General features: G+C 42.3%; 1 protein-coding gene across 1 annotated transcript in view; it reads left to right on the plus strand.

The window, feature by feature from the left end:
• SCARF2 (scavenger receptor class F member 2) overlaps positions 1-14,638 on the plus strand; it is a 168,268-nt gene that overhangs the window by 55,930 nt on the left and 97,700 nt on the right. Inside the window, exons 5-6 of the mRNA XM_030218832.1 lie at positions 1,744-1,962; positions 4,353-4,481. Coding sequence (XP_030074692.1) covers positions 1,744-1,962; positions 4,353-4,481 — 348 coding nt within the window. The remainder of the gene's footprint in view (positions 1-1,743; positions 1,963-4,352; positions 4,482-14,638) is intronic.

The following is a 14,638-nucleotide window of genomic DNA, read 5'->3' on the forward strand; positions in this document are numbered from 1 at the left end:
AGGAAGGCTTACAGCCGAAACACAGCCCATATTGGGTCAGAATTGTCAACGCATCCTGCATTTCAGTATTGGAGAATAAACTTTCATATGTTTTAGAAGCATTGGACTTCTGGTTTTTTACTGCTTTGGTTATCCTGCAACGTCTCACTTTTGGATTCTTCTACCCCTTTTTTGCTTGGAGAAACAGGTATTGCCGTTGTTGATACATTTCTGATGATAAAGCTGGGGGTCCGAAAGAGGCAGCAGGTCACTGAGCTCCTGTGGGCAAATGTGGCTTCTTTTCAAAGAGGTACCTCTTGCTCCAAAAAGATATTTTAAGAACATAAAGCACAACCTGCTGAGTTTTACCAAGGATCCTCAAGCCCAGCCCCCTTTCTCAGTCATTTGGAAGTACTCAGCAAATCCCAAATTCAACTCTACTAGATGGCCTTGAGCTCTCGCCCTTCAGCGATGAATTTTCTTGGGCTGCTGCGTTGTAGAATGCAGTCTTCACCTATACTTGTGCTCACTCCACATTATACTCTGGGACTGATCTCATAGCAGTAATTTAACATTACCAGTTAGATCCCATTTTCTAAAGAGATTAATCCAGTCCTGGTTGTACCTCTTGGACCTGTATTTCTGACTTCCCTATTGACATCCATGTGGAAATGAGGAAAAGGCAGAACTGAATCAGCCAATGTGGAAAAAATGGAGCCAAGTAACATCCTTGCTGTTATTTACTAGGTCTAGAGATCTTGGAGCTGATATTCACCGCCATGTATACAGTTCCTTGTTGAAGCCCGCTGACTGGTTATAAAATGCTGAGGTGGGGCTGACGTCTAACCTAGTCAGTACAACCCAGTTGACATTAACAGCAGAACTAAGTTAATCTGACATAGAAATCCAGTTAAATTTAGCTTGTAATATTTAACATTCCCTTATGTGGCAGCTTGGCCTACTAATGATGGTACCGTGAGACTTCCACTAGAGGGCCTTAGGTGATATTTTGACCTTGTGCACCTCTGGAACAGGAGTGACCAGGAATCACTCCTGTGTCTCTCCCCCCTTCCCCTGGGGGTGAGGGGATATCTAAGAAGTGGCATTATGAGTGGGGAAATACCTGGCATTTTAAAAGGGCCCATCTTGGTGCCTGCTGTATTTACATAGCTTTAGCTAGGAACTTGTGAGGTCCCTGACTACAGTAACACAAAACTGAATTTATTATGTGTGTCACTAACTACCCTATTAATCGTATATCTTTTATAAATACCTTTAACCATTTTATTTACTTTTAATAATTGTTGTAACACACAGTAATACAGTAAATGGCAGCAGATAAAATCCTGCATGGTCCATCCAGTCTGCCCAAAAGGTGGCCAGAGCCACACTCATCACTCTGTGCAGGTTATAGTCATTCATGCTTAAACATTGGTTGACAATTTGCCATCACACCAACCGCATATAGGCAGTTAAATATGATGGGACAATATAATCAAAGCAATGCAACAGTATTTAACTTGCTGTTTAAGATGGATGGAAGTATTTATTCTTCACTGCTTTTAGGGGTCAGCTGGTGGTAAACGCTGAGATGCCCATTATATTCCTACGGGTGTTTACCATCAGCTGATTTCTACCGTGAGCTAAGAATGCTACTGCAACTTTGTAAAGGACCCCTTAGTCTTTCTGGGGTGAAGCAGTATATTAAAAGGAGTTAAACAACAAGTACATAGTTTTGTGACCTTGTCTTATTGGTTTTGCCAGGTGTGGGCAGTGCAAAGAGCAGCAGCCGTGCACTGTGGCCGAAGGCCGATGCATCGCTTGCGAAGCGGGATGGAATGGAACCAAGTGCGACAAGGTCTGCTCTACAGGGTTTTATGGTGAGGGCTGTGAGAAAGTGTGCCCCCCCTGTAAGGATGGCCATAACTGCAACCACATTGATGGCAAATGCTCCCATTGCAACCCTGGCTGGATGGGAGACCGGTAAGGACTTGCTCCCAGATCAAATCTGATGAAATCGGGTAGAGTTTATGTCCAGCATTGGTTGATCCTAAGAGATAGCCTTGTTCCTGACCTGCTCCTCTTTGAACTGACTAAAGCTGAATCTGTTCCTGAGCTGGAGGATAAAGCTGTGTACAGGGCTTCGTAGAGTGACGCTTGATGGTTGCTAAGTGTTAGGAATAGTCAGGAAGATAGAGCTGACTTGAGGATTCTTCCATGATTGCAGATTTTTTATTTTCACCAAGCGGCTGTGTTTGCTTGTTACTCCACTTAACATATTGCCATCTGAAAACACGTCACAGTGGCTGACTGAAATATACACAGCTGGTCCCTCTATTTGGCAGAGCTGAGGGTGACCCCAGAGGCGGGTACACATGGTAAAACTGGCATCAGTTAAAATATTGCACACTTTTTCCTCAGTCTCTTCCAGTAAAACGAGCAAGCTTCACAGGTCCTCTGGGCACACGTGCACGCCACACTGGGAAAAAACACTAAGAGGGCTGGTCCGTATTTGCATGAGACTGCCCATGGGGAGGGTAATTGTATAACTCCTGTGCCTGGTAGGAGTCTCTGTAAAGAAATGTAGCTGCTTCTTTCCTAACGGGATACACACTGAACGTCTAAGCAGAAGCAATGTGGTATCTCCAAAATATCAGAGAGATGCAGGAACACTGCAGAATTTTTTTATTTGCACTGTAAATGTGACTCTCTACCATGGTCCACTCATATGTACCCCCTGCAAATATGTGTTAAGCAGGTATTTGCAGAATAGTGTCGAGGTGGAATTTTGGCTTTTATGTGGGTTCACGTTCTGCCATTCTAAACATTCAGTCGTGTAATGGGCATGTCGGTGTTACTGAATGGCCACAGGAGTAAAAGAGCAACAGCAGAGAACAGAAGTGAGGTCCAGCAAAACAAAGAGTCCAAGATGTGAAAGCAAATATCATTTATTTTAAAAGTCTGTTAAAAAGACTCAACATGGCCATGTTTCAGCTGCATCAGGAGTGAATAGCAATGGAGTGAAAGGTGCGATGTGCGTGCTTGTGGAGTCAGACGCTATCTCTCTGTGAATCTACTGCGTACACTGTGCTTTCTTCCTGGACTGCTCTTCACCCTTTCACCCATGGGCTTTTAAAAATATTAAACTCCTTAAGCAGCTGACATGGCAGCTTACTGGTTCCTCCCAACATGAATAAAAATGTACAAACGCAGAGCAGTAAAAACAGCAAGACAGGCAAGCCATGGGTAGAAAGTCAGGCGATGGAAGAAAGGATTAAACTTACTAACAAAGTCCCTTGGTCTCCTTTGCTGGATGCTGGTCGCAGGGTGATCCATTGCTGCATTTGTACCCCAGTCCTCTCCCAGCTTTGCTTTTCACACACACTCTTCTTCAAGGGAGTAGGTTCTCGGGAGAAAAGATTTCCCATCCAAGGCCATGCCGTAGACGTCCCTCGGGAAGATAACAGAGAGAGAGAGAGATGGGATAGTGCAGGTCTCTGTACTGAATGTAAAGGCATCCGTCTCATTGCAGTACTCCAGCTCTGAGCACAGTCCTCTGAATTTGAAAAATCACATGGGATAAAGCCTGTTTGCATTTGAGAACCAGTAAAGAGGGATGGATGTTTTTAAGGTTATGTAAAAACTTAGTAATCAAATTTGCTGCTGACTCGGTGGAGGACATGGTGAGCAAAAAGTGGTCAGCCCAGAATAAAGACAAAGTTGTAGCAATAGATAAATATGTAAAAGAAAGTCTGATTATACAACATGAGTTGGAGCCTGAACACATTCAATAAAGTGCAATGCCTCCATCCAAAGAAAAACTTCCTTTCGCTAGAGCTAACGGAAACATCAAAATGAACATTATAATCTCCCAACATGCACAGTTTTAGGGAATCAAGAGGAGAATAAAACGTCTAATAATTATACAATTCACATGAACAGCAGTCCTTTAAGCCGTCAGGTAATTAAAGCATCACTGTTAATGCTGAGATTTCTGCCAGTAATTGAAAGCTTCTTCTGTAGCCAGTGTGCGAAGGGGGGAACGTGTGGTGGAACACGGACACATCTGCAAGGATCAAGCACAACTTGTAGAATGCTATCCGTTGTGAAAGAGTTTAGGTGGGATGTTCAGGATCAGTCGTGTGATTGCTATTTTGATGAACAGATATGAATAAGAATCTGTTTTAATGTGATAGAATGACTATATGAATTTATGTGTAGTTTAAGGCCTTTGTCTTGTTTCTGCTATATTGTCATATGCCTTGACTAGCTGTGGGATATGAAGGTGGCAATATACATTTTGAAATGAAATGAATGTAACGGCAGTCGGGCATGAAAAATTCCTAATGAGAGTTTTTTGTCGTCTTTCTCAGGTGTGAACTTAAGTGTCACAACGGAACATACGGTGAGAACTGTGCCTTCGTCTGCAGCAGCTGCTTCAGTGGTGACTGTCATTTTGAAACGGGAAAATGTCTGTGCAGTGCTGGCTCCTACGGCCTACAGTAAGTCCGGCCTCATGTACCTATTGTTGGGCAGTCGCTCTTTATTCTTTCACCTACAAGTTGTAGGTGAGGCTTTGTTGTCACTTACCCTCTAATTCTAGAAGCTTCTGTGCACAACTTTACACTTAGGGCCAGATTCTATATATGGGCACCTAGAAAATCCGCACGAAAAACATTTCCACCTAAGCATATTCTATAAGTGACGCCTAGACTTAGGCATGGTATATAGAATTACGCTTAGTTGATATCCCAGCGCCTAAAACTATAAGCGGCCATTTTATACCAATGAAAATGTGGCGTAAATTCCAGAGGTTAGATTTAGATGCGTTACATATACACAGTAAATGACGGCAGATAAAGACCTGAACGGTCCATCCAGTCTGCCCAACAGGATAAACTAATTTTACATGGTATGTGATACTTTATACCTGAGTTTGATTTGTCCTTGCCATTCTCAGGGCACAGACAATAGAAGTCTGCCCAGCGCTGTTCCTGTACTAAACGTTCTGAAGCTAATGTCAAAGCCCCTTAAAATTTACACTCCAGTCCATCCATATCTATTCAGTCACGATCAGGGCATAGACCGTAGAAGTCTGCCCAGCACCGTTTTTACTCTCCAATTACCGGCGTTGCCACCCATTCTCCACTAAAATTCCGTAGATCCATTCCTTCTAAACAGGATTCCTTTGTGTTTATCCCACGCATGTTTGAATTCCATTACCGTTTTCATCTCTACCACCTCCCGCGGGAGGGCATTCCATGTATCTACCACCCTCTCTGTGAAAATATACGTCCTGACATTACTCCTGAGTCTGCCCCCCTTCAACCTCAATTCATCTCCTCTAGTTCTACCACCTTCCCGTCTCCGAAAAAGGTTCGTTTGCGGATTAATACCTTTCAAATATTTGAACGTCCATATCATGTCACACCTGTTTCTCCTTTCCTCCAAGGTATACATGTTCAGGTCAGCAAGTCTCTCCTCGCATGGTTTGCAACGTAAATCCAATACCATTTTCGTAGCTTTTCTTTGCACCGCTTCCAGTCTTTTTACATCCTTAGCTAGATACAGCCTCCAAAACTGAACACAACACTCCAAGTAGGGCCTCACCAATGACTTGTAGAGGGGCATCAACACCTCCTTTCTTCTGCTGGTTATACCCCTCTCTATGCAGCCTAGCATCCTTCTGGCCATGGCCGTTGCCTTGTCACATTGTTTCTTCACCTTCATATCCTACGACACCAATACCCCTAGTTCTCTCTCCTGAGTCGAGCTTACTAGTCTCTCCCCTCCTATTCAGTATCTCTCTTTTGGGTTTCTACACTCCAAATGCATCACACTGCACTTCTTGGCATTAAATTTTAACTCACTTATTTAATGTGCTCCACACATTCTTTTAAATATCTAAGTAATCTTTATTAAGACAATCCACCCCCATATACAAACACCCCCTTGTTACTGAACCAGCTCAATCCTCCTTACATAGTCTATATAACAAATATTTCACATAAACTATAAAGCGTTTTTTCTTTGCATGGAACTGTGAAATAGAGTCATCAAAGGTCTATTACAACTGCCTGTTTTGGAGCAAATTGTGTTATCTCATTGAGGATTGACAGCTGCTTACAGCGTTTTTTCGCCGCATGGCACTGTGGAATAGTGTAATTAAAAGGAGATTTGGAGCTGTACCCAATTAAGATTTTGTGTGTGCATGATGACAGAAGAACAACAAACTGTTTGCTTATTTGTGGGTTATTGGGACAATAGGCAGGCTTGATATGTAATATTATACAAGGATGTGAAGGTTATGAATGGATCATTTAGCTCAAATATTATTATTAGTTATGATGCTTTTGGAGTGGAGGAGTAGCCTAGTGGTTAGTGCAGTGAACTTTGATCCTGGGGAACTGAGTTCGATTCCTACTGCAGCTCCTTGTGATTCTGGGCAAGTCACTTAACCCTCCATTGCCCCTGGTACAAAATAAGTACCTGAATATATGTAAACTGCTTTGAATGTAGTTGCAAAATCCTCAGAAAGGCGGTATATCAAGTCCCATTTCCCTTTCCCTTATGACATCACAATATCAGACGTGAGCCAAGTATCGGGCAATCAAGCCATTGTGACATCACTGCTGAGGTTGGCTCTTATTGGTGGAATGAGTGGAGGAGTAGCCTAGTGGTTAGTGCAGTGAACTTTGATCCTGGGGAACTGAGTTCGATTCCTACTGCAGCTCCTTGTGATTCTGGGCAAGTCACTTAACCCTCCATTGCCCCTGGTACAAAATAAGTACCTGAATATATGTAAACTGCTTTGAATGTAGTTGCAAAATCCTCAGAAAGGCGGTATATCAAGTCCCATTTCCCTTTCCCTTATGACATCACAATATCAGACGTGAGCCAAGTATCGGGCAATCAAGCCATTGTGACATCACTGCTGAGGTTGGCTCTTATTGGTGGAATGAGTGGAGGAGTAGCCTAGTGGTTAGTGCAGTGGACTTTGATCCTGGGGAACTGGGTTCGATTCCCACTGCAGCTCCTTGTGACTCTGGGCAAGTCACTTAACCCTCCATTGCCCCTGGTACAAAATAAGTACCTGAATATATGTAAACCACTTTGAATGTAGTTGCAAAATACCACAAAAAGGCGGTATATAAAGTCCCAGTTCCCTTTCCCTTATGACATCACAATATCAGAAGTGAGCCAAGTATCGGGCAATCAAGCCATTGTGACATCACTGATGAGGTTGGCTCTTATTGGTGGAATGAGTGGAGGAGTAGCCTAGTGGTTAGTGCAGTGGACTCTGATCCTGGGGAACTAGGTTCAATTCCCACTGCAGCTCCTTGTGACTCTGGGCAAGTCACTTAACCCTCCATTGCCCCTGGTACAAAATAAGTACCGGAATATATGTAAACCGCTTTGAATGTAGTCAGAAAAACCTCAGAAAGGTGGTATATCAAGTCCCATTTCCCTTTATAGTTTATGTGAAATATTTGTTATATAGACTATGTAAGGAGGATTGAGCTGGTTTAGCAACAAGGGGGTGTTTGTATGTTGGGGTGGATTGTCTTAATAAAGATTACTTTGATATTGAAAAGAATGTCTGGAGCACATTAAATAAGTGATTTATATATGAGTGCTCTGGTTTTGAGTAACATATTCCCTTTTCTTTAAATAGATTACATTTTAACTGCCAGACCCTCAACCATTCTTCTAACTTTTAGAGATCCCTTGTCATCGTTTCTACTCCCTCCAGGGTATCCACTCTATTGGCTATCTTCGTGTCAGTCGCAAAAAGGCAAACCTTTCCCTCCAACTCTTCAGCAATATCTCTCACAAATATATTAAACAAAATGGGTCCCAGCACCGACTCCTGAGGAACCCCACTGCTCACCATCCTTTCCTCCGAGCAGATTCCATTTACCACCACCCTCTGCCACCTGTCAACCAGTTTTCTATCCAGTTCACCACTTTCGGTCCTAAGTTCAGCCCTTTCAGCTTATTCACGAGTCTTCTGTGGGGGACCGTATCAAAGGCTTTGCTGAAATCCAAGCAGATTACATCTAGCGCATGGCCTTCATCTATTTCTTTTGTCACCCAGTCAAAGAAGTCAGTGAGATTCGTTTGGCAGGATTTTCCTTTGGTAAAGCCATGTTGCCTCAGGTCCTGTAATCCATTGTCTTCTAGAAAGTTAACTATCTTTTCTTTCAGCAGCGACTCCATTATTTTTCCTATTACGACTCCTGACTGGTTAAATAGCCTAAAACCGACTAAGCATGATCTCGGCTGAATATTAGCAATTAGCCAGTGACCGGGCTGCTATGTCGAGCGACATAAGCCAGTTAGAACCAATATTCATTGGCTGACTGGCTAAGCTTAGCGGCCAGATAGACCCACATAAATAGCAGGGTATGTTTGACCGCTATAACTTAGCCGGTCAACCGTTGAATATTGGCTTAACCGGCTATGTTCAGAGAGCCCACAAAACCCCCAGAAATTCAATGCCAGTTGCTGGATATGGCCTGCCATTGAATTTCCAGGTTTGCCCTCGACCGCAGGAAGCAGCCCAGCTAACTGCCGTACTTTGAATCCATAGTGTGCAACTGTAAGGGAGGCGTGGAGTTGAGAGGGGCATAAGAGGGCAGGGTACGTGCTTAGCACATATGTGCACATCTGTGTGGTACAAGCATTTTCACCAGCCACTGAGCAGATGTACCTGCTTGTGCCTATACTTAGGTGTGAAACCGAGGACTCATACTAGTATTCTGTCAGAGCAACTCCACGTGCAGTTATAATACAGAATTTGCACTTAACGTGCATCATTTGGCACCTAACATCAGGAAATATATATAGAATTACCCCTCATAAATACAGAAATACCCCCCGTTAATACAGAGAGATACTGGTACCAGAAATGTCCTGATTTTGAAGGTGCTTCTTTTATTATTTGGGTTAATGAGGCCTTATAGACCTCCCATCCAGAAATACAACTAGATCATCTCGAACATACCTAAACCTCCATTATCCAAACTGCAAAGGACTTAAATACAAAGCAACCTATACATCCAGCCTCTCCTATATAAGCACACAACTATGGAACGCACTGCCAAAAGCTGTGAAAACAAATACGACCATCTAAACTTCAGGAAATCACTAAAAACCTACTTGTTCAAAAATGCATATGCCACCGACCCAACATAAATTCTCACACTCTGCAGCAAAGCAAAAACAAAGCTCGTAATGGACACTTTATAACCTTCACTCTCCTCGACCCCTTCTGTATCTGAAACACATGCATCTTACTTGTCCACAATATCACCTTGTATTTGTTTCTTTTACCGGACCTGGCACACGCCTTCTCGGTATTATGTAAGCCACATTGAGCCTGCAAATAGGTGGGAAAATGTGGGATACAAATAAATAAATAAATAAATAAATAAATAAAGTACCTCATGAAAGACTCCAGAGGAAATTGGAGAGTCATGGGATAGGAGGTAGTTTCCTATTGTAGATTAAATGGTCAGTATTCTCAATGGAGATGGGTAGATAGTGGGGTTCCCCAGGGGTCTGTGCTGGGACTACTGCTTTCTAACATATTTATAAATGACCTAGAGATGGGAGCAACTAGTGAGGTAATTAAATTTGCTAACGACACAATTATTCAAAATTACTAAATCGCAAGAGGATTGTGAAAAATTACAAGACGACCTTACGATACTGGGCATCTAAATGGCAGATGATGTTTAATGTGAGCAAGTGCAAAGTCATTCATGTGGGAAAGAGGAACCCGAATTATAGTTATGTAATGCAGGGTTCCACATTAGGAGTCACCGACTGGAAAAGGGATCTAGGCGTCATCGTTAATGGTATGTTGAAACCCTCTGCTCAGTATGTGGCAGCCACTAAGAAAACAAATAGAATGTTAGGTATTATTAGGAAAGGAATGGAAAACAAAAAAAGAGGACATTATAATGCCTTTGTATTGCTCCATGGTGCGACTGTGCCTCGAATACTATGTGCAGTTCTAGTCACTGCATCTGAAAGATATAGTGGAATTAGAAAAAGTGCAGAGAAGGGTGACGAAAATGATAAAGGGCATGGGACGACTTCCCAGTGAGGAAAGGCTAAAGTGACTAGGGCTCGTCAGCTTGGAGAAAAGACGGCTGAGGGGAGATATGATAGAGATTTATGAAATAATGAATGGAGTGGAACGGGCAGACGTGAATCGCTTGATTAGTCTTTCCAAAAATACTAGGACTAGAGGGCACGCAAAGAAGCTACAAAGTAGTAAATTTAAAATAAATTGGAGAAGATATTTCTTCACTCAGTGAATAATTAAACTCTGTAATTCATTGCCAGTGAATGTGGTAAAAGCAGTTAGCTTAGCGGGGTTTAAAAAAGGCTTGGATAACTTCCTAAAAGAAAAGTCCATAAACCATTATTAAGAAGGACTTGGGGAACATCCACTGCTTATTTCTAGGATAAGCAGCGTAAAATGTATTATACTGTTTTGAGATCTTCCCAGGTACTTGTAACCTGGATTGGCCACTGTTGGAAACAGGATACTGGGCTTGACGACTAAACTAGGTCCTGTATTGCCTGCTAGAGGCTATCTGTTAATGCTGTGGTACAAAGTTGAAGTTTTAAAGTAGGGGGAAAAGAGTATGGAGATTAGTTGATAAGGTTTGTTTTTTATATTTTTATTCTGCCTACCACTAACCTATAATTCCTCCTTTAAACCTCAATCTTTAAGTTCCCAAAGCAAAATAGTGTTCACTTAGCAGAGAAATGTCCTCTTCTCTCAGAACTTCTCAGAAAGAAGTTCAGTGGGACCTTTTTTTATATAGTTTTGAATCTAAGGGGACTTTTTTCAAAACAGGCTGTTTCAAGCTAACTCAATAATCAGGTTGCCCTTAATAACCTATGCAAATGTTCTACTTCCTTGCACCTTAATTAACACCTAATTGAGGTCAGTAGCAGTACTACCTCTCCAGCAACCAAAGAACAGAAAATAACTGTCTTTTAGAACAAGATTTGAGCCTTCCTTCTATCCTTTTAAAGTTCTTTGGCTGTTAAGTTTCTACCTGTAGAAAAAGTTTCATTTTAAAACTATGGGAAAAGTGTCTACTTCTAGAGAAAATTTAAGTTTAAAACTATGGGAAAAGGGTTGTACACTATGGAAACTAATTAATAATGCCAGGATACTAAGAGAGCTCACAGAAGTCCTGGCATGACCTCTTAAGGATTTATTTAATAGTTCTTTAGAGACGGGAGAGGTGCCGAGGGATTGGAGATGAACTGATGTGGTCCCTCTTCATAAAAGCAGAGACTGGGAAGAAGTAGTAAACTACAGGCTGGTAAGCCTCACGTCAGTAGTAGGAAAAATAATGGAATTGCTGCTGAAGGAAAGGTTATTTGACTTTCTAGAAACCAATGGGTTACAAGGAGGACTGGAGGGTGGACAATATGATGCCGATTTTTAAAAAGGGTTCCAGGGGTGATCCGAGTAATTACAGACTGGTAAGTCTGAGTTCTGTGATGGGCAAAATAGTGGAAACTATTATAAAGAATAAAACTACAGAACACGTAGACAAACATGTTTTAATGGAACAGAGTCAGCATGGGTTCAGCCAAGGGAAATCTTGCCTCACAAATTTGCTTCATTTCTTTGAAGGTATGAATAAACATGTGGATAAAGGTGAGCCAGTTGATGTAGTGTATCTAGATTTTCAGAAAGGTTTTGATAAAGTTCCTCATGAGAGACTCCTGAGAAAATTCAAGAGTCATGGGATAGGAGGCAAGGTTCTGGTATGGATTAGGAATTGGTTAGTGGACAGAAAACAGAAGGTAGGGTTAAACGGCCATTTTTCTCGATGGAGTTTACTTAGCAACGCCATAGAAACCACTGGATGAGAGGGGAACTATAACCATAACAACCATATTGTTTACATTAGGAGATCCTCAGTGACAGTTGCGCTGAGCTGAAGTATCTTTGGAATGCTGTGGTGATAGTGACAGAAATTTGAAGGAAAAAAAAAGACATTGGAAAGGTGTGAGTGAAGGAAAATTAATAATTAAACAGTCTGCAAGCCATTCACTGCTCTAGAACTGAGTGTGAAGGTGAGCATTAAAGGAAGGAATTTAGTTCTCTGGAAAACAAAATAAATTACTTTTATCAAGGACGGTTGATAGTTGTGGAAGAAAATCTGTTTGTCTTGGCACTTGAAAGTAAATATCTATTAAAACAAAGGAAAAAATTCCGGAACAGAGGAAAATGCAGAGGCTTATAAGAAGCTGCTTCAGTCCTTTGGAGGATTTCCTCGTAGATCTGCACAAGCTGAGATTCAGAGCTGTTAATCAGCAGTTTGGAAGGGTGAGAGTCATTTGTCCATTAGATTGGGACACTTTGCTATAAAGAAGAACCTGCTTACAAGGTTTGAAGTAACTAAGAAATAAAAATACAAGAGGGGGGGGGGGGGGGAAAGGGTTTTACCTTATTGCTTTGCTTGAGTTAGGTGAGTGGTTCTTACCCATGGTAAGAAGATAAGAGTAGCCATACTGGAGCAGACCAATGGTCCATCTAGCCCAGGATCCTGCTTCCAACAGGGGCCAATTCAGGTCATAAGTACCTGGCAAGATACCAAAACAGTGAAACGGGTTTTATTCTTCTTATCCCATGAATAAGCAGTGGATTTTCCCAAGTGAAAAAATAGTTCCTCCTATTTGACCTAAAAGTATTGCCATGTAACTCTTTGAGTGTCCCCTAGTCTTATTACTTTTTGAAAGAATGTTTACCTGTTCTAAGCCACTCAGGATTTTGTAGACCTTAATCACTATCCCCCCTCAGTCGTCTTTATCGTCCCTTTTTGGCACAATGCAATTGTTGTTCAAGCACTAGCAATAAACTTTATAGCGTGAGATCGTATCCGACATCCCCAGACTCAGGTTCATACTCTTCGTGGAATGCACAAACTTAACCCATTTGGAGATACTACTTGTGAGGGACCAGCAGTTCTTTGCTCACCCCCACCCAACTTCTTCACACCTGGAATGCAGAAGAGTAATGAAACAACTTCTTGCTACACAAAGCGTATTGCAAGAAACTCTGAGCATTCACTTATTAGGCTCAGCCCAGATGCTCAGTGATGTTCCTTGGTTGGCTGCCACCCGGGGCGGATCGCTGCTGTGCGCCCCCCCCCCCCCCCCCCTCTCCCCGGTACATTGCTCTTATCTTCTGGGGTTGTTGGGAGCAGTCGTACGGCTGTTGGCTGCGCCGGTTCCCTGTCCTAAGAGGGAGCAGGGAACTGGCGGAGCTGATAGCCGCGTGCTGCTCCCTGCACTCCTCTGCAGCGTGCACCCGGGGTGGTCTGCTCCCACTGCCCTGCTCTCGGTATGCCACTGCAGAGGCTCTAATGGCCCGGTTCAAGCTCATTGCATACCGGGACTTTTATTTACTGTAATTTTGCAGTTTTGATGCCTCTTAGGTGCTCGTGTTTCTTTCACTGCCTCTCTAGTGATGATGGAGTTCCTTTCTGCCTTAGATTTTATTTCAATGTGAACCGCTCTGAGATTGTATGAAGGGTGGTATAGTAAAAGAATGTATAATAAACAATTTGATTGCTCAATTGATAGGCGAGTTCAAGCTGCTTCAGCAATACCCAGCAATGCAAAAACCAGGGGATGAAGGATCAGCTTGCATTGAATGGAAAGTTAAAGAATATAATGGCCACCGTTTGGGGCATGCTGACTGGACAGTAGAGGCACAAGCTCCTGCAGTCCAGCCCAGTCCCTTCTACTTTTGGGAACAAATAAACAAAACCAGTGATCGCATGTCAGGAAGTGTTTATTCCATCGTATAAACAGTTTCTAGGGCAAAGAGCCTTAGCAGCTGTTCCAACTGTTTGCTTGTTTATGTAATAAATATTTCAGATGTTCCAGGACTTTTTTCACTGGTTCATGTCTGGATTAGCAGAAAAATGGCAGAGGCAACATATCTGTACAGGACATTGATTAGAACACACCTTGAGTATCCATGCCCAGTTCTGAAAGGATATACAGAGGCTTAGAGAAGTCTGGAGGAAGCGACCAATAAAATGCAGGGTTTGCCCAAAAGCACTATGACATGATAAAGACCTTAGTGGAGAGCAGAGACAGTAATGAAGACAAACATTTAAACCTCAGAGGTATAAATGTATAAACAGCAAACCTTTTTCTGAGGAAAGGTAGACAAGAAGTCACAGAAGACACCACTGGAGGAGACTCAGAAGCAACATCAGAAAGTCCATTACAGAAATGGTGGTGGACACATGGAATGACATCCCAATAGACCTAGAGAATTCAAAAAGCATGAGATAGGCCAGAGGATCCCTACTTGTAAGAGAACGATAGAAAATCAGAAACCCACTGCATTGAACCAGTGAGGAGCCTTGTGACCTTCATAATTTAGTCCCGTTCCACCCTTCTAATGGCTGAATTCTGTGTTGGCACTAGCCACCTTCACTGCACCAGTTACCCACAACCCTCTCTGTGAAAAAAAGTGTTTCTGCTGCTGAGATTCTTACTCAGTTTTAACTATAAGTGAAAATTTGGAAAGGAATAGAAAACAAAAACAGAAACTATAATAATGCCTCTGTTTGACCACGGTGTTACCACATCATAAGTA

Source organism: Microcaecilia unicolor, chromosome 11 (assembly GCF_901765095.1).
Source record: "Microcaecilia unicolor chromosome 11, aMicUni1.1, whole genome shotgun sequence".
Taxonomy (NCBI): Eukaryota; Metazoa; Chordata; class Amphibia; order Gymnophiona; family Siphonopidae; genus Microcaecilia; species Microcaecilia unicolor.